Below are 24,935 nucleotides of genomic sequence, written 5' to 3'. Positions count from 1 at the left end.
GATAGGAGAGGCCTCCAATACTGAAAACTGTCAATTATGACTGAGAAAATTTTAAAAAGCTCTAAATAAAAGTAGAGATATGTCTTGGTCTTGTTCATATATGAAAAGAAACAACATTGCTAAGACGCCAGTTCTCCCCCAAATTCATCTACAGTTCCACTCAACCCAAATAAAAATCTTTTTTAAAATTTATTTATTTTAGAAAGAGAGTGCACACAATGGGGAGAGGTAGAGGCAGAGGGAGATAGAGTCTGAAGCCGACTCCATGCTAACACAGAGCCCCACATGGGGCTCACTCTGAAGACCCTGACATCACAAACTGAGCTGAAACCAAGAGTTGGATGCTCAACCAACTGCATCACCCAGGCGCTCTCTCAAATAAAAATCTTAACGGTTTCTTCGTGTAAAAATCAACAAATGAATTTTAAAACTAAAATGGATATTCAAAGTCCCTAGTGTGGTCAAAACTATTATAAAAAAGAAAAGTCAGAGGACTCATGTTAACTGATTTCAAAGTTTACAATACAGCTACAGTGATTAAGATAGTATTCAGAGAAATTATAGAAAAATAATTCAATGCAATAGGAGAGAGAGTCCAAATAGACACATAAATAGTCATTTGGTTTTTGAGGTGTCGAGGCAGTGCAATTAAGAAAATCTTTAAACAAATGGTGCTAGGACCACTGGATAAACATATGGAGAAAAAATAAACTTTAACTACTATCCCGCATCACAAACAGGCATTAATTTGTGATGACTCATAGATCCAAATATAAAAATTAAAACTATGAAGTTTGTAGAAGAAAATATAGGAATAATGTGGGGGGAAAAAGTGAACTTTGACATTACTCCACTCTATGCACAAGCATTAACTTGAGATGAATCATACAGCTAAATATAACAACTAAAATTATAAATGTTATAGAAGAAAATATAGGATAATACATTGATAATATTGGGGTAGGAAAATATTTCTTTCCCTGAAAGGTCACAAAAAGCACTAATCTTAAAATGAAAATATTTTAAAATTGGCCTTCATCAAAATTAAAGAACCCTTAAAAAAATAAGGTACCATTAAGAAAATTGAAAGGCAAGTCATATACTAGAAGAAATATCTGCAATATACACACTTATCAAAGCACCTTAATCCAGAATATATAAAGAACTCTTATAGCTTAATGCTAAGAAAAAAAATACAATTTTTTTCAATGGAAAAAATACATCATACAAACATTCCACAAAAGAAGACATATAAATGGGGAATTAGAATATTAAAAAGTGCTCAACTTCAGGCAAATGCAAACTAAAACTATCATGAGATATAATTTCATACCCACTACAAATGGTTAACATTTTAAAGCTGCTAGAATGTAAAATGGCACAACCACTTTGCAAAACTGTTGGCAGTTCTTAGTAAATTAACATATATACCTATACTCCTACCCCAAGACTCTACAACTCTACTCCTAGGAATTGAAACGAAAAAGAAATCAAGTATATGTCCACAAAAAGGCTTGCACGAGAATATTTACAATAGCTTAATTCATGGTAGCCCCAAATGGGAAAGAATCCAAATGTCCATAAACAGGAGAAAATAACTTGTGGCATAATTCACGCAATGAAATGCTCTTAGGGATAAACAATGAATTGCTGACAAATGCAACAATACAGCGAATCTCAAAAATATATATATATGCTCAGTAAAAGACACAAAAGAATACATATTGTATGATTCCATTTATTTAGTTCTAGAACAAGTAAAACTAATTTGTAGAGGCAGAAATCAAAATAGTAGTTGCTTATGAGAGATAAGAACTCAGGAAATGTACATATATTCAACACCTTATTGGAACTGTTCAATACCTTATTGGTGTGTGTGCATTGGTCAAAACTCATTGACTGGAACACTCGTGATTTTTGTGTAATCTGTATTCAGTAGAGAGAAAAGGCCAGTAGATTTGATTGCCCAAGGGACATTAATGGTCTTTAAAAATAATATTAAGTAGAATAAAGAGGGGAAAAGAATTTTAAGGGTTTAAGTAGGAAACAAAAGCAATAGACAGATGGCAGTTTACAAAAGTTTAGCTATAAATGAAAGAATGAGGGAGCAAGAGAGAAAAGGCAAGAAGTAGACTTTGCCTTCAGGTCTACTTAAGGCAAGATAAAACGCCTGAAAAGAAGGGATCTGTTGATCCCAAGTTTCTTGGTAAAATAAGGAGCAAAGGCCCTTGCAGAGAGGATATAGGGTCAAAACTGGATGACCCAGTGTTCAAGAGGGTGCAAGTGTGCGGCGTAGGTCCCGTGGAGAAACAGAAAGGGACAAGATTCTCTTCACTAAGCACTGTTGTAATCACGATCTTAATGGATTCTACTCTGAAATCACTACCATGGCAGTTGGCTTTTCATAGTGTCCTTACTGGAAGGCACAAAGCTGAGCCTAGAGGCTACTGCAAATGGCCATCATTCGTTGGTTGAGTAAAGAGCAAGGATAAGTCATTGTTACCTTTGCCAGAAGCAGGGAGAACTTCCACTCTTCCAAGAAAAAACTACAGGAGATAGAGCTTCTCCCTGCCCCTCTCCTCTCCAGTGGGCTGAAGAGTAACCTCCCTGAGTGGAGAATCTGGAGAAAGAACTGAGCCCACTGTCTTAATCCCTTCCTTTCTCCCTCTTTCTTTCAGATTCTCTGTCCCCAGGATACCCACATTCTCCTTTTCCTTCTATGGCTCTGCAGTCCTGCCCATGACAGAGTTGTTTCAGGGCAAAACTCTTCACCTGTCCAGGTGTGACTCCAAGTCCATGAACTGATACTCTGTAGCTTAAGTAAACTAACAGAACTCTCCCCCTCCGATGGAGAAATAAGACATGGCATCCAAAAAGAAGGGAATCACACATCAGCACAAAGCCGACGCAAACATTCTCAGGCTTCCTACTCACCCTCCCCTGAATTCACCATACCCACCAGTCACAGCCTTTCCTGCTAAAGGCAGCTGCTTACATGAAGGCAGAGTGAAAGGAGGACACTGAGCCATCTACGCTCCATGCTTTTCCCAAATTCACCACCAAGTCAGTGTTTTGTCTCTAAAAAGGGACTAATGGGAGGAACAGAAGGAAGAATAAAAATAACAAACCATAATAAGAAAAGCTATCATCCACTGAGCACTTACCATGTCCCAGGCTCAATCCTAAATATTTTGGACGAATTTGCCTATTTACCTGTCAAAACCACCCCCATGAATAGGCCCTATTATTGTCCGCATGTCGCAGTTGAAGACACTGAGGTATGGAAAGGTGAAGAAACATTCCCAAGGTCAGAAAATGGAATCCTGCTTGAGGAGGTGACCAATCAGCTTACATACAGGACCCAGCAGGAATTCATGCTATCAGAATTATCTACAAAATAGGGTAGACTCATATATTTTGCAATCCGACGTTTTTCAGCGAAACCTTGCATCTCATTCCATCTTCTAGCACGTCACTATAGATTTATACAGTTCTTTGAATATTATGCTTCATGTTCCAAGCAGATCCAAGCCTAATAAATTGTGAAATCATAGCATGTTACAGCTGTAAAGGTTCTGACGTTCATCTACCCAAAATTTTTCCTTTAGAGATAAGAAAGCCAAGGTGCAGTTAAGTGACTTGCCCAAAGTCATAAGGCTAGTTGCACAATGACCTAGCTCACCAGATCTTCCCTCTTTTTCATTATTTCATTGATACATAAATCCATTGATAAGCTAAATAAATGAAAGCACACGCAGACAGGTATTGGCATTTCCACTGTGACAATCTTCATCTTCAGAAATTAGATCACTTAAAATTTTTTTTCCTAGTCACTGTGACTTAAAAACATTACTTTCTCTGGGAAAATCTCTCTGGGAAGGCTAATACTTTGGCTTGAGGGATAGACAAGTGAATCGGAGTAGACTTTAGGTGCTGCACAAACCCCTTTGCTAAGGACTGTTCAGAGTCTTGTATCCCTTAAAAATCTGGATGCGCTTATGTTGTTATACATCTGTTTCTACTCAACAAGCAATAAAGAGAGTCTCCAAAGTCAAGTAAACCCAAGTAGGGTTTTCTCTCCATCTGTCAGAGGAAAAACCCAAGAGAGTGTTTTGCCTGCAGAAGGACAAGGCCCTCAGCTGGCTCCAGAAAGCCACTGTAGCGGCAGCCCATCTGTGCAGATGTGCAGCATGAGATGCGCAGCATTTTGCTGTTGTTGTTAACGGTAATACAATGTGGGGCTTTCTTTAAAATGAAAATGCTATTTTAATTATCTAACACTTTTCTTTCACATTGCCTTTTCCATCAAGCTGAAAATGGTCTCGAAAACTTACAGGAAATAAAAGCGGAAGTCCCGGACTCTGTATCAGAGCAAACTCCAAGAACCTCAGAGTCAGGACATCACTAATAGAATCAACTTTAGAATTTTATGTTTCAAACCCTCACTTTTATACTTAGACCACCAAGTTTTGCTATTTCTCATCTTCCCGGAAGGGTTTAAAGAATCGTATGCTTAGGGGATCCCTGGGTGGCTCAGCGGTTGACCTTTGGCCCAGGGCATCATCCTGGAGACCCGGGATCGAGTGTTGCATGGGGCTCCCTGCATGGAGCCTGCTTCTCCCTCTGCCTCTCTCTCTCTCTGTCTCTCATGAATAAGTAAATAAATAAAATCCAAAAAAAAAAAAAAGAATCATCTGCTTAAAATGAGTGGTTTGTTTCAGTCCTCACCTGCCTCCTGGCCGGATGCAAACCCCAAAGGCCTGGAAGCCCAGCAGTGAGGTCGAGGTTCAGATGACCAGGGTGGGGCTGGAGAAGGGGGCGTTTACCCAAGTGTCCCTATAAACCAAATTACCTGCTGACTTCTTGGGGAATCCATGTGAGCCGGTTGTTGTTCAGATTAAGCAGAATCAAGTGTTGTAAGCCACCTGTCAGAAAAATAAATGTAGTCACTTTAGCTCTTTCTCAGGGAACAACTCGGAGCCCTCTTCAGGTCCCGACGCTTGTCCCTCTGGTTTCTTGCCCTGGCCAAGGCCCTCGGGGCCGCCGGGACAGACGTCCTTGTAAGGCCGCCTAGGGCGGAGGCGAGCGGGGGCTCCTCCCCAGGGGCGAGGCTCAGCAGGTGCCGACGGAGGGACCGATGGACGGACGGATGGGCGGACGGACGGGCTCTCCGGCCCCGGGCACCCAGAACTGCAGAGGCGCCGGGCCTCACCAGGGCTGTGCCCGCAGATGTGGCCACGGCGTGCCCTTTCCACGCGGCGCCCACTCACCCGTCAGGAAAACCACAGCGAGCAGCCCAGGCGCCACCGCGTCTCCCCAGGGGAAGGCGTGGCGGACGTGCGCACACCCACGCGGGCTCGCCTGCCACGGCCTCCCGCACGTGTATGCACCCACCTGGGCTCGCCTGCCACGGCCTCCTGCACGTGTACGTGCACCCACCCGGGCTCGCCTGCCACGGCCTTCCGCACGAGTACGTGCACCCACCTGGGCTCGCCTCCCACGGCCTCCCACACGTGTATGCACCCACCTGGGCTCCCCTCCTACAGTCTCCCGCACGTGTACGTGCACCCACCCGGGCTCGCCTCCCACGGCCTCCCGCACGTGTACGCGCACCCACCCGGGCTCGCCTGCCACGGCCTCCTGCACGTGTACGTGCACCCACCCGGGCTCGCCTGCCACGGCCTCCCGCACGTGTACGCACCCACCCGGGGTCGCCTGCCACGGCCTCCCGCACGTGTACGCACCCACCCGGGGTCGCCTCCCACGGCCTCCCGCACGTGTACGCACCCACCCGGGCTCGCCTCCCACGGCCTCCCGCCCCGGCCCCTGGAGGACTCGACTCGCCCACCACGGCGCTGTCTTTGCGGCCGCGCAGCTGGGCCTCCCTGGAGAGGAGCCCGGAGCGGGCGTCCGGGGTGCACGAGGGCCCACGCAGCTCCGCGGCGAGCGTGTCCGGGGAGGGGGACGCGTGGACGCGGGCAGGCACGAGGCGCAAGCTCCGGGGCCTCTTCCGCAGGGGCGCGCAGGCGCGGAGGCGGGCTCGGCCGCGTTCTGCGGGGAGGGCGTCCTCCTGGGCCGGCGGCGTCCGCGCGGGGCTCCGGGCAGCGTGGGCGGCCTGGGGGGCCTTGCGTGGGCGGCCTGGGGGCCTGTGCGTGGGCGGGCAGGCGGGCGGGGGCCTTGCGTGGGCGGCCTGGGGGGCCTTGCGTGGGCGGGCAGGCGGGGGGCCTGTGCACGGCCTGGGCCGCCGTCCGGACCCGCAGCGCCGAGCGTGGCACACGGTGTGCGGGGCACGCGGCTCCCGCGCGGGGCCCAGATGCGGCTCCAGGGCGCCGGGCCGTGGGGGAAGGCGGCGGCGTGGCTCGCCCGCACGAGGCAGCCCCACGGGCCCCTGACCCAGGGCGCGGTCGGCGACTGCCGCTCCTCAGGCCCGCCCGGGGCTGCGCCAGCGGGGCCGCGCCCGCGCACGGGGACGGGGGAGCATATGCCCGTAGGCGTGTGACCTGGTGCCACGCGCGGCCCGCGGCTCGTCCGGTGCGTGTGGCTGTGCGCGCACGTTCGGGGGCTCGGTTGCCCCGGGGTCACACACCTGCTCCTGCCCGGGTCTCCTGGGCCTCGTGCTTTTGAGCCCCTGAACCGCGCCGTGACCTCCGAGGACCCCCTAGGACGCCCACCCTCCCCAGGCAAGTACCCGGCCTCGCCCAGGAATTTCTCAGTCCGCTGGACGCGCCCTCAGGCCGCCCCCGCGCAACGTGGCGTTTTCGTTCCCTCTACTGCTTCTCTCAGCTCCATACCTACATTCTCTCTCTCTCTCCCTCCTCCTCTTTTAACCCCCACGCCCCAGGCCTTCTCTTTGAGCAGATTTCCTCTACTTGTCCATGTGTTGCCGGCCATCCTACAACGCCAGCGTGTGACTGTTCATAGCAGGGAAGGCAGTTCTCAAACTGCGGTGCCTACAGGAACCCGACAGGTAGGGGGGCCCTGGTGGGAGCGCCCTGGCAGGACTGGGCTTCATCCAACAAGGGGCTGCCGCTGGGCCCCTGGGAATGTGATTCCAACGTTGCCTCACCTTTTTTAAAACAGACAAAAATGAGGGAGACATCCAATTTTTTTTTTTTTTTTGTTAATGAATTCTTTTGATTTGCAAGTTTTGGTGCCCTAATTCAAATTCTTTCAAAGATTGTCGAAACAGAGCCAACTTGTTTATGAACCACGTTCATCTAGGAACCAGTTTCAGCTCACAGGCACCAATTTGCGACCCCTGTCTTGTTCACACGATTAGCTCAGACCGCTCAAACAGCTTGTAGATTTTCTCAATTCCCAAGAAAGAGACGAGCCCTGGCCTATCTTGGGACACAAGTCTAGCTCTTGCCCAGTCTGGTCTACTCAGGGGGACTGGATCACGTAGTACATGCTGGATGGCGCTCAACTCCCTGACACCAAACTACTTCTGCTCTTGGATAGTAAGGACACAACATAAAACATAGTTTATGTCACTCACATGGGATTTTCAATGTTCAGCAGCCCAAAACCAAGAAATACAGAAACTACAGGCATGCAAGGGCACTGAACAAAGATTACATATATTTTATAAACCTCAAATGTAAGGGCACGCAAGAAAAAATTTTCTTTATTAGCATTAATAGGTTACTTAATATTATTTACTATGTCACGTTCTACATAAGTTTGTTACTTCAGTGTAGTTTATAAAATAGTTTATAAGATTGTCTTTTTTTAATGCCCTTAATTTTTTCTTATGTAAACTATAATCTAAGTAAACTGTAATTGAACCCGGAATCTGTGGGTTTGCATACATAATGTGCATAAGCATCAATAAGTGTTTGTTATAGGTCTTGTTTTGAAAAAAATATCTCTCCAGGATATGTGATTTAAGGTTTTAAAGTAAAGAGATCATAGCAGAGTCTATTTGTGCTATTTGCCAAATATACCCCTGATTTAACTCCCTATGCATTGATATCCTTAATAAATGCTGCTTGGTGATGACAGTGATTATACATAGCACCCATGTCTCAAAAGTTCACATATCTTTAGTTTTACTAGTAGGGACAAAAACATAGAATGAGGAAGTGCTATACATGAGCTATAATGTACAGCGTTCAATGAAGCTATAAAAATCATCTCTTTGTCACGTGTTTTCCCCTTAAGCCCCCCTCTACCTATATTAAATAGGAAGAGTGTCCTATTGGAGAAATTACAAGTTGAAAGGAAATACCCCCCCCAAAAAAAGCCACTTATTGGATCTCATATTCTTTCTTTAAAACTTTCCTCGAATTGGTTTTAAACTTAGCATCTTGAGCAAAGATTGCAACTTAATATTGAAACAATAAATAAAAAGTATAAAGAACAAGGAATGCTTTTCTTGATTGGATTTTCAATTAATTTCCTCTCAGGCACAGAGAAAAGGCCCCCAGATTTAAGAGTTAAAATGTACCCTGATTCTGAAAAGGAAAAATTGACTAATTTAATACTAACTTATTTTCTTAGGTCTGCATTACAGAAATAATAATGCAATAGTTGAAAAAAGACACTATTGTACCTCAAATTCCTTAATTTCAAGAGTAGTGCATAAATATCTCCAACAAAAAAAAGATTAAAAGGTAAAATTTCATTTACTTTTTTCACTTGTTCAATATAAAGAGATTAAATTTGATCCCATAATAATGCTCTTCTTTGACTAACTTACCACATACTCCGGGTGCAAATTTACAAATCTTATTTCCAAATAAATGAAGCTTCTTCAGGGATGTAAGATATTTCATCTCTTCTGGAATTTCTTCTAAAAGGTTGTTTCCCAGATTTAGTGCCGTCAACTGGAAACATACAGAAATTTAATTAACTCATGCACTATTCACCTTCAAAAGAGATAAATAATTAAGAACTTTTGTTGATAAACTTACCCCTAGAGGAGTCAAAAAAGAACAATAAATGAAACCTAAAGCCAGCAGAAAAGGAAAATAATAAATATTAGAACAGAAATAAATGGTATAGAAACAATAACAAAACACAGTAGAACAGGTCATGAAACCAGGAGCTGGTTCTTTGAAAAAATAAATAAAATTGATAAACCCCTAGCCAGTATTTATCAAAAAGAAAAAAAAAGAGCCCGAATAAATAAAATCATGAATGAGAGAGGAGAGATCACAACCAACACCACAGAAATACAAACAATTGTAAGTAAATATTATGAAAAATTAGATGCCAACAAATTGGGCAATCTGGAAGAAATGAATAAATTCCCAGAAACATATAAACCACCAAAATTGAAAGAGGAAGAAACAGAAAACTTGAAAGGACGGATAACCAGCAATGAAATTGAATCAGTAATCAAAAATCTCCCAACAACCAAATGTCCAGGGCAGAATGACTTCCCAAGGGAATTCTAATAAACATTTAAAGAAGAGCTACTACCTATTCTTTTGAAACTATTCCAAAAAATAGAAATGGAAGGAGAAACTTGGAAATACATTCTATGAGGCCAGCATTACCTTGATTCCAAAATCAAAGACTCCACTAAAAAAAAAAAAAAAAAAGACTCCACTAAAAAACAGAACGACAGGCCAATATGCTTGATGAATATGGATGCAAAAATCCTTAACAAGATACTAGCAAATTGAATCTAACCGTACATTAAAAGATTCATTCACCATGATCAAGTGAGATTTATTCCTGGGCCGCAAGGGTGGTTCAATATTCACAAATCAATCAGCATGATACACCACCTTAATAAAAGAACCCTATGATCCTCTCACTAGGTGCAGAAAAAAGCATTTGACAAAATACAGCTTCCCTTCTTTATAAAAACTTTCCACAAAATAGGGGGAGAGGGAACATACCTCAAGAAAAAGCCATCTCAGCAGGGAAACACTGAGAGGTTTTCCCCTAAGATTAGGAACACGACAGAGACATCCATTCTCACCACTGTTTTTTAACATAGTCCCGGAAGTCCTAGCCCCAGCAATCAAATAACAAGAAATAAAAGGCATCCAGATCATGAGGAAGAAGTCAAACTTCACTATTTGCAGAAGCCATGAAAGAAAACCTGTATGTAGAAAACCGGAAAGACTCCAGTAAAATATTACTAGAATTGTTACATGGATTCAGTAAAGTCACAAGATACAAAATCAGCAGAAATCTGTTGTATCTCTATACACCAATAATGAGGCGGCAGAAAGAGAAATCAAGCAATCAATCTTATTTACGATAGCACTAAAAATCCTAAAATACAGAGGAATAACCTAACCAAAGAAGGAAAAGATCTATACTCTGAAAACGATCAAACACTTATGAAAGAAATTGAGGAAGACACAAAGAAATGAAAAACATTCCATGTTCATGGATTAGAAGAACAAATATTGCTAAAATATCTACGTTATCCAAAGCAATCTACACATTGAATGCAATCCCTTTCAAAGTACAATCAGCGTTCTTCGCATAACTAGAACAAATAGTCCAAAAATTTGTATGGAACCAGAAAAGACATGAAAAGCCAAAGCCATGTTGAAAAAAAGCGAGGCTGGAGGCATCACAGCTCTGGACTTCAAGGTATATTACAAATGTATGATGATCAAGATGGTATGGTCCTGGCACAAAAACAGACACATAGATGAATGAAACAAAAGATGCTGAAATAGACCCACAACCCTATGGTCAACTAATCTTCAACAAAGCAGGAAAGACTATCCGGTGGAAAAACAAGATTGTCTCTTTAACAAATGGTGTTGGGAGAATTGGACAGCCACATGCAGAAGAATGAAACTGGACCACTTTCTTACACCATACACAAAAATAAAAAAGGATGAAAGACTTAATGAGAGACAGGAACCCATCAAAATCCTAAAGGAGATCACAGGCAGCAACATCTTTGATCTTGGCTGCAACAACTTCTTACTAGACATGTCTCCAAAGGCAAGGAAACAAAAGCAAAATTGAACTATTGGGACTTCATCAAGATAAAAGGTTTTGCACAGCAAGGGAAACAATCAACATAACTAAAAGGCAACTCACAGGATGAGAGAAGATATTCACAAATGACAAAGGGCTAGTATCCAAAATCTATAAAAAACTTATCAAACTTAACACCAAAAAAAAAAAAAACAGTCAAGAAGTGGGCAGAAAACATGAACAGTCATTTCTCCAAAGAAAACATACAAAAGGCTAACAGACACATGAAAAAATGCTCATCATCACTCAGGATCAAAGAAATACAAATCAAAACCACAACGAGATATACCACCTCACACAGGTCAGAATGACAAAAATTAGCAACTTGGGAAATGACAGATGTTGGCGAGGATGTGGAGAAAGGAGACCCCTCTTACACTGTTGGTGGGAATGCAAACTAGTGCAGTCACTCTGGAAAATAGAGTGGAGGTTCCTCAAAAAGTCAAAAATAAAACTATCCTATGACCTATCAATTGCACTACTGAGTACCCCAAAGATACAGATGTAGTGATCTGAAGGGGATCTTCACCCCAATGTTTATAGCAGCAGTGTCTACAAAAAGAATGAAATCTTGTCATTTGCAACAACGTGGATAGAACTAGAGGGTATTATGTTAAGTGAAATAAGTCAGAGAAAGACAAATACTATATGATTTCATTCATATGTGGAATTTAAGATACAAAATAGAAGAATGTAGGGGAAGGGAAAGAAAATAAGATAAAAAGAGAGAGGGATAATGGGGCACCTGGGTGGCTCAGTTGGTTAAGCTCTACCTTTGGCTCAGGTTATGATTCCAGGGTCCTAAGATCGGGTCTCGTGTAGTGCTCCTTTCTCAGCCGGGAGTCTACTTCTCCCTCTGTCCCTACTCCCTGCTTATGTGCTTGTGCTCTCTCTCTGTGTCCCTCACAAATAAATGAATAAAATCCTTTAAAGAAAACCAGAGAGTGATGCAAACCATAAGAGACTCCTAACTATATGGAACAAACTGAGGGTTGCTGGAGGGACGGTGGGTAGCAACATGGGGTAATTGGGTGATGGGCATTAAGGAGGGCATTTGATACAATGATCACTAAGTGTCGTATGCAACTGATAAGTCACTAAATTTTACCCCTGAAATATAATACATTATATGTTAACTAAACTGATTTTTTTAGATTTTTATTTATTTATGATAGTCACAGAGAGAGAGAAAGAGAGAGAGAGAGAGAGAGAGAGGCAGAGACACAGGCAGAGGGAGAAGCAGGCTCCATGCACCGGGAGCCCGATGTGGGATTCGATCCCGGGTCTCCAGGATCGCGCCCTGGGCCAAAGGCAGGCGCCAAACTGCTGCGCCACCCAGGGATCCCAACTAAACTGATTTTTTTGTTTAACTAAACTGATTTTAAATTCAAGAAAAAAGAAAAAGTGAATGGCTAAATAAGAACATAAGAAAAATAATAGATAGCATTAAGTGCTCTGTATATAATTAAAAGAATGAAGAGATAGTGATTGGTTGTCCAAGGAAACTAGTCATGGAGGTTGATATTTAAATTGAGATCTGAGTGCTGATAAGAAAGAAGAAATAGCCAAAATAAAGACCCCAAAACACAAACATTTTTGATGTAGTTGAGGAACCAAGAGATGTGGGCTGATGTGGCTGAGCATAATGGGGAGGGGAAAACCCAGCAAAACATGAGGTTGCAAAGCTGTACTTGAGCCAGATTGCTCATGATTTTGTAAACCAGGGTGAAGGGTTGGATTTTATTCTAAGCAAAGTGAGAAATGAGTATAGGGTTTTGAGGAAATATGGTATTAATTGGCATATAACTTAACAGCAGCACTCTGACAACTGCCTACAGAATAGTCTTCAGGGGAGCTAGAGATGAAGAGCAGAGATAGCACACTTTTCAGAGGCAGGATTGCAGTGGTCAAGCAAAGAGGATGAGGAATGAGGATGAGAAATGAGGATGAGAGATGAGAATGAGGATGGCTTGGGCTAGAATGGTGGTGATGGAGGTGCAAAGAAGTGGATGGATGTAAGATATACTCTGGAAGTAGGGCCAGAAGGTTGTGAAATATAAGAGAAAGAGAGGAATCATGGATACAATCAAGCTTTGGAGCTTGAACACCTGAGATGAGGACAACTAGGAAAAGGGCAGGTTTGGGGGAAGGAGAAGAAATCAAGAGTTCTGTTTTATCTATATTAAAATTAAGATGTCTTTTAGACCTTGAAGTGGAAATATCAAGTAGGCAGTTGTAAATGCAAGTCTAGAACTCTCTAAAGGGGTCAAGACCAAAGAGTTAAATTTGAGCCTTCACCCAAGTCAGAGTTGTCATGTGGGATCAATAAGAGAATACCAAGAGTGAGAGTATGAGAGAAGGATTGATCCTAGCAGAGGAGAAGGAATGGCCAGTGAGGTGGACAGAGGGGATGGGACACCGACAGCATCTGATATGGCAGATCTCCTTTATTGAGACAGGGCTCAGTCCTCAGGAACTGGACTTTTCCTGCTAAGGACTTCTATTCCATCCTTCTCTGAAGAGTTTACCTTGGCCACTAGGAACTGCTTCAGCCAGAGATGCCTGGAAGGTTATGCCTGGAAGGTAATCCCTCTACTCAATCCTCCCAAGGCAGCCTATACCCCATAATGAATGCAGGGATGAAACAGCCACACTCCTTTGCCTCTGGGTACAAGGCATGTTCCAGAACTCTGGTGGAATAAAGCTAAGGCTAAATTTCTCCTGAGATCATATCTTAACCTTGATTCTTTCCCTGTTCTGATCTGCTTCCTCACACTTTTACAGGTTTCTACAGAGAGCACAGCTTCAATAAATTACAAAAATCTATGACTTAGGTTTTCTAAGATACATGGTGTCACAGAAGCCAAGGAGAAAGAAAAGGAAAAGGAAGTTATTTTTAAAAAGAAGATGCAGGCCAAATCCTAAGGGAAAGTTAAGCAAAATAAAAGCATAGAAATAACCACTGGATTTAGCAACATGAAAATCATCAGTGACCTCGGCAATAGGGGTGAAGAACTGGGGAAGAAACTCTGATTGATGTGGGCTATGGAGAAGCTGAGGAAAAGTGAGGATAGTGGGTAATAGACAATTCTCTTAAGAACTTTCACTATGAAGGGATCTTAGAAAACTATCAGGGAGCTGGAGGGTTTTTCTTTGAAAATAAAAGATCAAATGGTGGGTATTTGTCATTTCTAATGGCTGTAACTGGAGGGTATTATGCTGAGTGAAGTAAGTCAATCGGAGAAGGACAAACAGTGTATGTTCTCATTCATTTGGGGAATCTGAATAATAGTGAAAGGGAATATAAGGGAAGGGAGAAGAAATGTGTGGGAAATATCAGAAAGGGACACAGAACATAAAGACTCCTAACTCTGGGAAACGAACTAGGGGTGGTGGAAGGGGAGGAGGGTGAGGGGTGGGGGTGAATGGGTGACAGGCACTGAGGAGGGCACTTGACGGGATGAGCACTGGGTGTTATTCTGTATGTTGGTAAATTGAACACCAATAAAAAATAAATTTATTAAAAAAAAAGAAAAGATCATACAGCTTATTTACATGCTGATGAAAATAATTATGCGGAGAATGAGAAACTAATGATTTAAGGAGAGGGATCATTTCAGAATCAAAATCCTTTAGAAAATGAGAGAGGATATGATCCAAAGTATAAGTGGGTGCTGACCCTACATAAGAGTGGGGAGCCTTCACTGAGGTTCTAGGAAGGAAGGCGGAGAAGGTACATGCAGATCAGGGCCCTGGATGGATTTGGTAAGAGAAGGATGAGGGAGTTTTCCTGACTGAGAGTATCTTTTTTTTTTTTTTCAATGAAATGTGAAGCAAAACCATTTTCTTGGAGGAGGAGATGTACGAGGTTTGAGGAAACGTAATTTTGAAAAGCAATCTGGGCAAATATGGTAGGGTAGCTGACAGCCACAGCTGGTTTTCTGATAGAACAGCTCCAAAGAAGGTGATATAAAATGGATAGATGACCCAGGAAAAGGCACCTGCTTTGGAAGATATTTTAAATATATGGCTCTTTGGCTAGAAAAGGCTACCATGTGAAAATCTGAGCTCAAAATGACATATAGAAGATGAAGAGGGCTCAACTGAAGATCTCAAGAATTAAAGGATTCTAAAGTTAAAACTAGGACGAAGTGAATGAAACCAGAATGATTCTTGATAGAGAAAGGTAACTAAAAGAAGATTCATTTTTTTACCTTTAAATTCATAGAGGTGATGGTAACTCCAAAGACTGTGGGTTATCCTCTGTCACTATGGCAAATACATGAGTTTCAGCCTAGATTACATAAATTATACAGAAGTTCCAGAGACACTATAACAAGGACTAAATTTCCCTTGAGAAATACTTCAAGACTCAACTTCAATGTTGTATTAATTCAATCATATTTATTATATGTGTATTATGCGCACGATATTCTGAATGCGTTGGGAGGGGAGAGAGACAACAAATAAGCAAACAGATATTTCTGAATGCGATATTCTGAATTATACGTTGGGAGGGGAGAGAGACAACAAATAAGCAAACAGATCATTTCTGTTAGTGTTAAGTGCCTCATGGAAAGGAAAGAAAATGGGTTAATGGGTTGGAAAGTAGCTCCAGGTTGGGTACCTCGGTGGCACAGTCGGCTGAGCATCAGACTCCTGGTTTCTGTTCAGGTCTGATCTTGGAGTCCTGAGATTGAGCCCCACGTCAGGTTCTGCGCTCCATGTGGAGTCTGCTGGAGTTTCTCTCTCCTTCTGCTCCCCACCCACCCACCCACCTTGTGCTCACTCTCTCTCACCCTCTCTCAAATAAATAAATAATAAATAAATCTTAAAAAAAAAAAAGGTAACTCAAAGCCAGATCGGGCCATTAGATAAGACCTCTCTGAGAAGGCAATATTTGAGGTGAGCTAATTGGGATGCCTTGACAAGTTGTTTGAGATGAACTATTTGAGATGCCTTGACAAGGCTATTCCAAATGGGATTCCATTCACAAAGGGTTTCAAAAATACCATTCAGTGTTTTACTAGTAACACTCTGTGGTTATGGGTAGTTCCTAGAGGGAGGACTTTAGCCATATAAGAGACCGCTACTGCATGAGTTTGAAACTCATGTTACATTTATAATTTTCTATAATGAACTTTCTGTTGACGTATTCAGAATATAACTCTCCTGTCCTTTGGAAGCTAGCATATTGCCATAGATTGAAAGACACCATTTCTCCAAAGTGGTTTCTCATGGTACCATGACCAGGGATTATAGCATCTTACAATCAGGAAGAACTCTTTTTGTTTAAAGATTTTATTTATTCATTTAAATCAACGGAGGGGACCAAGGGGAGGGGCAGAGGGAAAAGGAGAAGTAGACTCCCCACTGAGCAGGGAACCCAATGCAGAGCTTGATCTCAGGACCCTGGGATCATGACCTTAGCTGAAGGCAGACGTTTAACCCACTGAGCCAGCCAGGCCCCTGAGGAAGAACTTTTATAAGTCACCTGGTACAGCATATAAAATGCAAGGAGGCAACTATACACCTTCCTTATATACTCATTCAGTAATAGGCAGTTCTTTCGCTTCTTAGGAAGTGTTCCTTACTTTTTTTATTTATACATTTTTTTGTTTGTCAGTCTCTCTCTAACTTCTAACCCTTCCCATGGCAGTCATTAAAAAATAGCTCTATTCCCCCTCCTTTCTGCCACATAATAATCTTTCAAATATTTGAAGATTGCTATCATATTCCCCCTGAATTTGTTCCATCCTTCTTTAACCATTTCCCTCAGGACATAATTTCCAGACCTCTCACTGTCTTGGTCACCCTCTCATTTTTGTAAGCACACCCCTCTCTGGAAACATGGCGCCTAGGGTGAGACAAGGAAATGTGATCGCCTAGCATGGATGTTGGGGAGACCACAGACTCTCCCTCGGGCAGATGACTGCACTTCTATTAATGCAGCCCAACATGTCATGCCCTCTTTCAGCAGCAGGGCACATTGTTGTTGCATAATTGATCTTGTGTGTGGCCATCAAAAACCCACGGCCAAAGAGATAACTGTGAAGGAGATAACCCACATCCTGGGCTTGTGCAATTGAATTCTTTTCTCAAATGTAGGAATTTACAGTCATCCCTGTAAAAATTGCATCTTGTTGGTTTTGGCTCAAAAGAATCTCAAATGAATGTGATGCTGTCACTCTCAATTCAAAGTCTAAAACTGGACAATGTCAGTGGGCATACTAGATCTGTTCCTCCCATCCCCATTTTGGTTAATGCACCCACCATCCTTGTAATCCTATCAGCTATTGTGACCAAAGTTTGGAATCGCCTAGAATTTCTTTCTCTCTCTACACCCAAAGTCAGTCAGTCACCATTCCTAGTCTCAAAATTCCTTTTAGGTGCATCTTTTTCAGGTGTATCTCATTGCAATCGCCCTAAAACTGTAATCGTTACTGCCTGCCTGCAGAATTACATAGCCAAAGAATGTAAAGAATGGGATGTGTGTAAATGGTACTTAAATTTCCTTTCTCCAGTCCTACTACATTTAAACAGCTGCCTAAATAACCAGTCCGTGAGGAATTGCCCTACCCAACAATGTCCTAAATGTTTTCAGTCTCCCTATAGTCTTTTCTGCATCTTAGCATATTTGTCCCAAACAGTGTCTGTCCCAACTTTTCCTAAATTTGATTTATTTGATTGTATAGGCCTATTCATACCTCTAAGTTACAGCCTATCTGTATCCCCCCCCCCTTGAAATACATGGTTGTGTTTTCTCCTACTATATAATGTCTATGATAATGTGCTGCCTATTAAAAAAATATTATTGTTCAGAATGATCATGTATGTGCACATACATGCATGTATATATATATATATTCACACACAGTGGAATTGTCTTGTATGCAGTACATGGAATTCTCATTTTAAATATTCTTATTCTGTTGGCATTCACACTCTTTAGTCAGTATTGCACGGTCGGCAAAGCACAGGATTTGGAGACCATCTGCTCTGCAATGTACTAGCTATGTGATCTCAGGCAAGTCAAATTTCTAAGTGTCAGGGTTTTGGGGGGTTTTTTTGTTTTGTTTTGTTTTGTTTTGTTTTTAAATGGGGATCGGGTGCCTGGCTGGCTCAGTCAGTAGAGCATGCAACTCGTGATCCTAGGGTTGTGAGTTCAAGCCCTATGTTGCGTGTAGAGATTACTTTTAAAATATAGAATGAATAAATTAAATAAATAAATAAATAAATAAATAAATAAATAAATAAATAAAATATAGGAATACTAGTATCTACTTTTCAGGGCTCTCTTAAGGATTAGAGACAATACAATAAAGTGCCTGGAATATAGCAGATATTATAAAATGCTAAACCTGATCTTTTAGATCAAGAAGACCCTAATACAAAATGTTGGACATGCACGGTGCTAGAAATACAGTAGGTGCTTCATAGATATATGTTGGCACTTCCATTTAGTTTTCCAAGTTTAAACCTGTTTTCCTTTTTAATTTCTTCAAATTTTTATTTAAATTCTAGTTAGTTGGGCAGCCCGGGTGGCTCAGCGGTTTAGCGCCGCCTTCAGTCCAGGTTGTGGTCGTGGAGTCCCAGGATCGAGTCCCATGTCAGGCTCCCTGCATGGAGCCTGCTTCTCCCTCTGCCTGTGTCTCTGCCTCTCTCTGTGTGTCTCTCATGAATAAATAAATAAAATCTCTAGATAAATAAATAAATAAATAAATAAATAAATAAATAAATAAATTCTAGTTAGTTAACATACTGTGTTATACCGGTTTAAGCAGTAAAATTTTGTGACTTATCACTTACGTATAACACCCTGTGCTCATCATAAGTGCTCTCCTTGATAGCCATGCCCCATCTAGCCCATCCCGCACCCACCTCCCTCCATCAGCCCTCAGTTTTGTTCTCTATCATGAAGAGTCTCGTGGTTAAAACCACTTTCTTAATGATTTCTAACTAGTTTTTTCAAAGATTTATAAATTCAAAGCCACTTTAAAAAAATTGAAATGTAATTGACATATAACATTTTTTTTAAGACTTTACTTATTTATTCATGAGAGACACAGAGAGAGGAAGCCGACACAGGCAGAGGGAGAAGCAGGATCCATGCAGGGAGCCCGATGTGGGACTCGATCCCGGGACCCGGACTCACACCCTGAGCCAAAGGCAGACGCTCAACAGCTGAGCCACCCAGGCATCCCGACATATGACATTTTGTAAGTTTAAAGTGTACAGCATGTTGACCTGATACATACATAAACTGCAGCCTGATTACCACCATAGCTTTAGCTAGCACCTCTGTCGGGTCATATAATTATCTCCTTTTTGTGCTAGGAACAATTAGGATCTAGTCTCTTAGCAACTTTGTAGTTTTTAATACAGTTATTATTGACTCTAATCACTATGCTGTGTAAGATGACGTATTATCTACTACTTTGTATCTTTAAACAAGGTTTCCCCAATTCCCCCACCCCCCAGCCTCTAGTAACCACCATTCTGTTCTCTCACAGCCATTTTTCGATGACATTTTCAGAGAAGAGAGAAAAATGTTGGCCACAGAATCATGACTTTCTGCTAACTCGTCAATTTTGATGGGAAAATTTTTTTTTATTGTTTCTAGTGATAATGTGTTTCAGGATTCTGTTTCCATTAAACTGTCACTTTACCTTAGTTCTTCAGTTATTATAATAGGTTTCTATATTTCCTGCTCCCATTTGGCATATACGTCCTTCTCCAGGAAGCCACCTTCCTTTTGTAGTTGTATGGCACTGTGTGCTTTCTATGACCAATTATTCTGCTTCATATTTTAGTGATTGATTTACCTCTACTATTACATTGTGATTCATCTAACATTCAAAGAACAGGGTCTGGAACATAATAGTTGCTCAATAAACGATAGTTGAATGCTGCAAGCTAATGGTTAGATCATTTCTGTAAGCTAATGGTTCACACTGAGGAATACTCATTATGGCTCCATGTCTTTTTTTTTTTTCTTTAATTGAGTATCTGTTGAACGCAGTCAGCTCCAATCTTCCTGGCTTGATTTACTTCCTTCTAAGGGTCTGCATGCTTTCCTTATTCTAACTGTCTGCTCATTCTGAGTAACCCCTATGCTTAATTCAGTGTCGTGCCTGCCATCATATGTATGCCTAGAACTTGCACCAGGCAACATAATTAAACCTAACACTTAATTATGCTGTGTTTGTAGCTGTTAATTACACTTGAAAACTCTGTGCTATTTATTTTGTCTTTCGATTGCTTATTTGATTTTAAAAATGATATCTATGACTAACTTGGATAAAAACATTTTTAAAAGTGTAAAAAACAAACAAACTGAGTTCAGGGGTGACTGGGTGGCACAGTTGGTTAAGCCCCTGACTCTTGGCTTCTGCTCAGTCATGATCTTAGGGTCGTGAGATCAAGCCCTGGGTCACTCACGCTCAAGGCAGAGTCTGCTTAAGACTCTTTCTCCCTCTTCCTCTGCCCCTTATCCCCTCTAAAGATAAATACATACAACTTTTAAAAAAATGAGTTCAAATGTCCATTTTATCTGGTTGTCTTTTGAACTAAATCATGCTTGATGATACCATTTGGAAATGAGCTATTGGATCATTTGCCTATAATAGATATATATATGTTTTAGCTAGTATGTGACCATTAATCCTTAAGTTATTTAAGGATAATGAATATTTCCATTCACTATACCTAAGTAATGCACAGTACAATGTCAGGTTCTGTAAACTATTAAATAAAAATAATTGAATCAAATCAATGAGAGAAGACTAATGGAATTTTTTAATGGGGTTTTTATATTTTTTAATAGCATGTGTATGACCAAGGTATATCTGGGAGAGGGTAGCATTAAAGCTCACTGCTAATTCTTAGCACTGCCTTTTTAAAATTTCTCTAAGGAATCTGTGGCATCTTTAAAACCATAGGGTTTTTTAAAGAAAAGATTTGATCGATTTATTCAGGAGAGACACGCTGGGAGAGGCAGAGACATAGGCAGAGGGTGAAGAAGCAGGCTCCCTGTGGGGATCCCGGTGTGGGACTTGATCCTATGACCCCGGGATCATGACCTGAGCCAAAGGCGGATGCTCAGACACGGAGCCACCCAAGTGCCCCTAAAACTACAGCTTAATACAGTTGCCAAATGCTTCTTCTAAGTCCAGCTCTTCCTGCAAGATTCTGTTTATTTGAATAATTTTGCAAATTTCAGAACTATTATTTAATAGTTTTAACTACTAGAAGTTGCAGCAACTTCTTAGTATATAATCAGATTTAGCAAAACAATTGTAATTTCACTGGAAATACAGGCAAAGGTTCCAGGGTCCAGCCTGGCATCTAATCACTGAAGATCTCTACAACTAAGCCCTGTGCCCTTGGAGCCCAAAGTTAAACCCAGTGTCGTGGAATTGGCAAGTCCTACTCATCCAGCATAAGATGGATTTTCTGATCAGCATTCATAGTAAAATCATTAACAAAGTGTTACCTGTTAGCATCCTGTCAGAAGCTTCTTTTTTTTTTCATTTTTATTTATTTATTTATGTGTTTATTTATTTATTTATCTTTCTGTCAGAAGCTTCTTAAGGAAGAAAACAGAAGAAACAGAGACAAGAGTTTCACATTATCAGGAAGGAGGAATTACAACACAGAACTGACATTCAGTTAAAATGTAAGACCTGAAGTGTTTGGAAGAGTGAAGCATTTGGATGCTTACATGAGGGTAAGGGCTAAAGTCTTCCGAGTAAGCAGTATGGTGAGGCGTCCTGTACAAGGTAACGTTGACACAACTTTAGGTGCTAGGAGTAACAAAGCATGTTTTAGAGACGAGGCAAGTGGGGCATAGAGAGATGAGCAGAGTCGTTTCACATCACCCAGCGGGCAAGTGAGAGAAGAGGCTTGAGGGTCCTCCAGACACCTGACTGCCAGCTAGTCGGAAAGCTGAAGTTCCAGAAAGGGTACAGGAGGGTGCAGGAGGCTTACCACAGGCTGGGGGGGGGGGGGAGCAGCAGAGGCAAAGGAAGAAGGAAGGAGCTTGGAAAGAAGGAACTCCCTAGTACCTCTGTACCTGGACAGGATAGAGCGAAGCAGGATAGTAAATCCCTGCTTGACAGAAGGGCCAGGTCAGAAAACAGAGGCTTTACCTACTTGATGGGGGAAGAAGAGATTTCCCGTGGAAAGGGCAGGAAAATGCTGACAACCAGCACAGGGGACATCAGTTCCCTACTGTCGCCTCGGACACCCAAGGAGGGAGGGGGCAGGCCAACCTAGCTCACCCCACAGATGCCCGCTCCCTGCGCTCTCAGGGCCGCCTTCTCCCACGTCTCTGACTAGAGATGCTCCCGGCCCAGTACAGTTCTCCCTCGTGGCGCTTTTCAGAAATGTTATTTCACATCTCAGTGTATATTGGACCGCCTTTCCCCACTAAGTCCGAGACTGGGGACACGTGGAGACGGTCGTCCTCTCCCACTTGGCCAACACCCAGCAGTGCGTCACCCACCCAGGCTTGCCTAACTGCTGAACAGGAGGAGAGGCTGGGTGGGAAGAAGCAAGCAAGCAGCGGAGGGGCCGAGGGAGAAGGCCGTGGACCGGGTAGGGGTCACCGAAGAGGACGGTAAAGCAGGAAAAGCAGAGAGGAGAGACACAGCAACAAACTCCCAGACTACCTGGCTGTGCTCAGGCTCGGCCTTATTTGCTGTCCACTGCTGGTGGTCCCAGGAAAGGCTCCGGGACACCGTGTCTTGGCTCCGGGCAGCCGGGCCTGCGAGCCTTGGAGGGGCCCCTACGCCCGGGCCCGCACCGGTACAGATGCCGGCTATCTTGGGGAAGCTGGTTAAGCTGGACCCTGCAAAGGGCTTCCACCCACCGCCCAAGGCCATGTGCTGTGGTTCACCAGGTGCCCCGCACCAGGGCCTCAGAGGAAGAGCTTCTCTAGCGCTGCTGCCATCCCAGCACTTCCCACCCGAACGACCGGCCATCAACTCATTCTTTCCCATGTCATCAGAAGGGATTGAAATGTCCCCAAGTTTCACTAGTCAAATAAGCAAAGAAAGAAGAGGAAGGATCTCGTATTTTCTAAAGAACCTCCTCCCGTTTTGCCCCAGTTGCCACTTACACCACAAGTATAAGAGTGACCGTAAGAGCAGCTGTAACTTTGAAAAGTTCCTCTGTGCCGGGCATTGGGCTTCCCCTCTATCAACATTTAGCTTCTTCCTCAAACAAGAAGATGGTGTTCGTGTGTTTTCCACATCTGCATCCTTGGGACCAGCACAGACCCAAGAAGACCAAACTCATATGTAAACAAATGGTCAAGCAGGGTCAATCCATGTGGCAATCAAACCTACTATCTTTAGGCAACCCAGTTTCTCTTTTTCTTTTCTTTTAAGATTTTATTTATTCATTCATGAGAGACAGAGAGAGGCAGAGACACAGGCAGAGGGAGAAGCAGGCTCCATGCAGGGAGCCTGACATGGGACTCGATCACAGGTCTCCAGGATCAGACCCTGGGCTGAAGGCAGGCGCTAAACCGCTGAGCCACCCAGGGATCCCCCAGTTTTTCTTTTTAGAACTACAAATTGAACACCCCACCCTGACAAATTTTACACTAAGTATATAAATAATGAAACAGAGCTGAAAGCAACCTCGAAAGAGACTTCATGTTATAGATGTATTCACTGGTTGAGGGACCTTGACAAGTGACCTAACCTCTTACTGAACCATACGGGCATTTTATGAACAACGTGAGGGTAGTAACTTCCTTGAATATGAACACAATTGCTAGCATTGTGCCTGGCTCTCAAGAAATGATTGATGTTGTTATTCTATTTGATACCATTATACGAGTGCTGAAATTTAAAAGTATCATTTTTGCTTTAGCGACTTGAAAAATATCGAAATTATTTTAATATTTTGTAGAAAATATGACCAAATATCAGAATATTGGGGCAAACCGGACTTCCTACGATGATTTAAAAAAAAAGTCTAGGGGGAATCCCTGGGTGGCTCAGTGGTTTGGCGCCTGCCTTCAGCCCAGGGTGTGATCCTGGAGTCCCCGGATCGAGTCCCATGTCGGGCTCCCGGCATGGAGCCTGCTTCTCCCTCTGCCTGTGTCTCTGCCTCTCTCTCTCTCTCTCTCTCTCTCTCTCTCTCTCTATCATAAATAAATAAATCATTAAAAAAATAAAAATAAAAATAATTTTTAAAAAAGTCTAGTCCAAAAGGTAAGCACAGTATGGACCCCCCCACCCCCCTGCAAAATGTAGTAGGGGGATACTTTCTTTTTTTTTAAGATTTTATTTATTTATTCATGAGGGACACACACAGAGAGAGAGATACAGACACAGAGAGAGGGAGAAGCAGGCTCCATGCAGGGAGCCCGAGGTGGGACTTGATCCTGGGTCTCCTGGATCACGCCCTGGGCAGAATGCGAGGCTAAACCACTGAGTTACTTGGGCTGCCCGGTAGGGGGATACTTTCAATACTTTGTAATAAAAAGATAGGATTTGAAGGAATACAAGAAAGAGTTCAAACTAACTTTAAAAAAAAAAAAAAACAATCGGGTTTTATTAGAAAATGATCAGAATAAGAATGATGACCTTAGAACTATGACAGACCTATCACCGGGTTGTAAAGATCACGAGGACACTTTGTGGCTTCCATCAGTCCTCCACGTGTCAGCTGGAATGCCACATGTCCTACCTGCCTTCTCTGCTGTCCTCTCCCTAGCAGTGACCACTGCCTTGCGTCCTGCTTGTTCTGCTTGATTGTTTCTTACAGCTCTACTGGCTGGAATGGAAGCTCCACGAAGGCCGGGATTTTCATCTGCTGCTGAATCACCAGTTCCTAGTGCCTGAGACACAGATGGTGCTCAATACTTAGGTACGGATTGAGTAAATGAAGGCAGAAATTGAGACCCAGGGGGATCAAGCATCTTTAATTTAGCTGGTAAGTGGCTGAACCAGTTAAGATAT

The 24,935-nt window shown here is 42.7% G+C and overlaps 1 protein-coding gene across 2 annotated transcripts in view; it reads right to left on the bottom strand.

Moving 5' to 3' along the window:
- LRRC69 (leucine rich repeat containing 69) overlaps positions 1–24,935 on the bottom strand; it is an 87,805-nt gene that overhangs the window by 59,905 nt on the left and 2,965 nt on the right. The window contains exons 2-3 of one of the 2 annotated variants that reach the window (XM_055303551.1): positions 8,702–8,828; positions 4,853–4,925 (exon numbers count right to left, since the gene is read on the bottom strand). The exons of the other annotated variant lie outside the window; for it this stretch is intronic. Coding sequence (XP_055159526.1) covers positions 4,853–4,925; positions 8,702–8,828 — 200 coding nt within the window. The remainder of the gene's footprint in view (positions 1–4,852; positions 4,926–8,701; positions 8,829–24,935) is intronic. 2 annotated transcript variants of the gene reach the window in all.

The sequence above is a fragment of the Nyctereutes procyonoides genome, unplaced genomic scaffold, assembly GCF_905146905.1.
Source record: "Nyctereutes procyonoides isolate TBG_1078 unplaced genomic scaffold, NYPRO_anot_genome, whole genome shotgun sequence".
NCBI classification, from domain to species: domain Eukaryota; kingdom Metazoa; phylum Chordata; class Mammalia; order Carnivora; family Canidae; genus Nyctereutes; species Nyctereutes procyonoides.
Note: the sequence above shows the minus strand (reverse complement) of the source record. Positions and strands in the feature narration are given on the sequence as shown.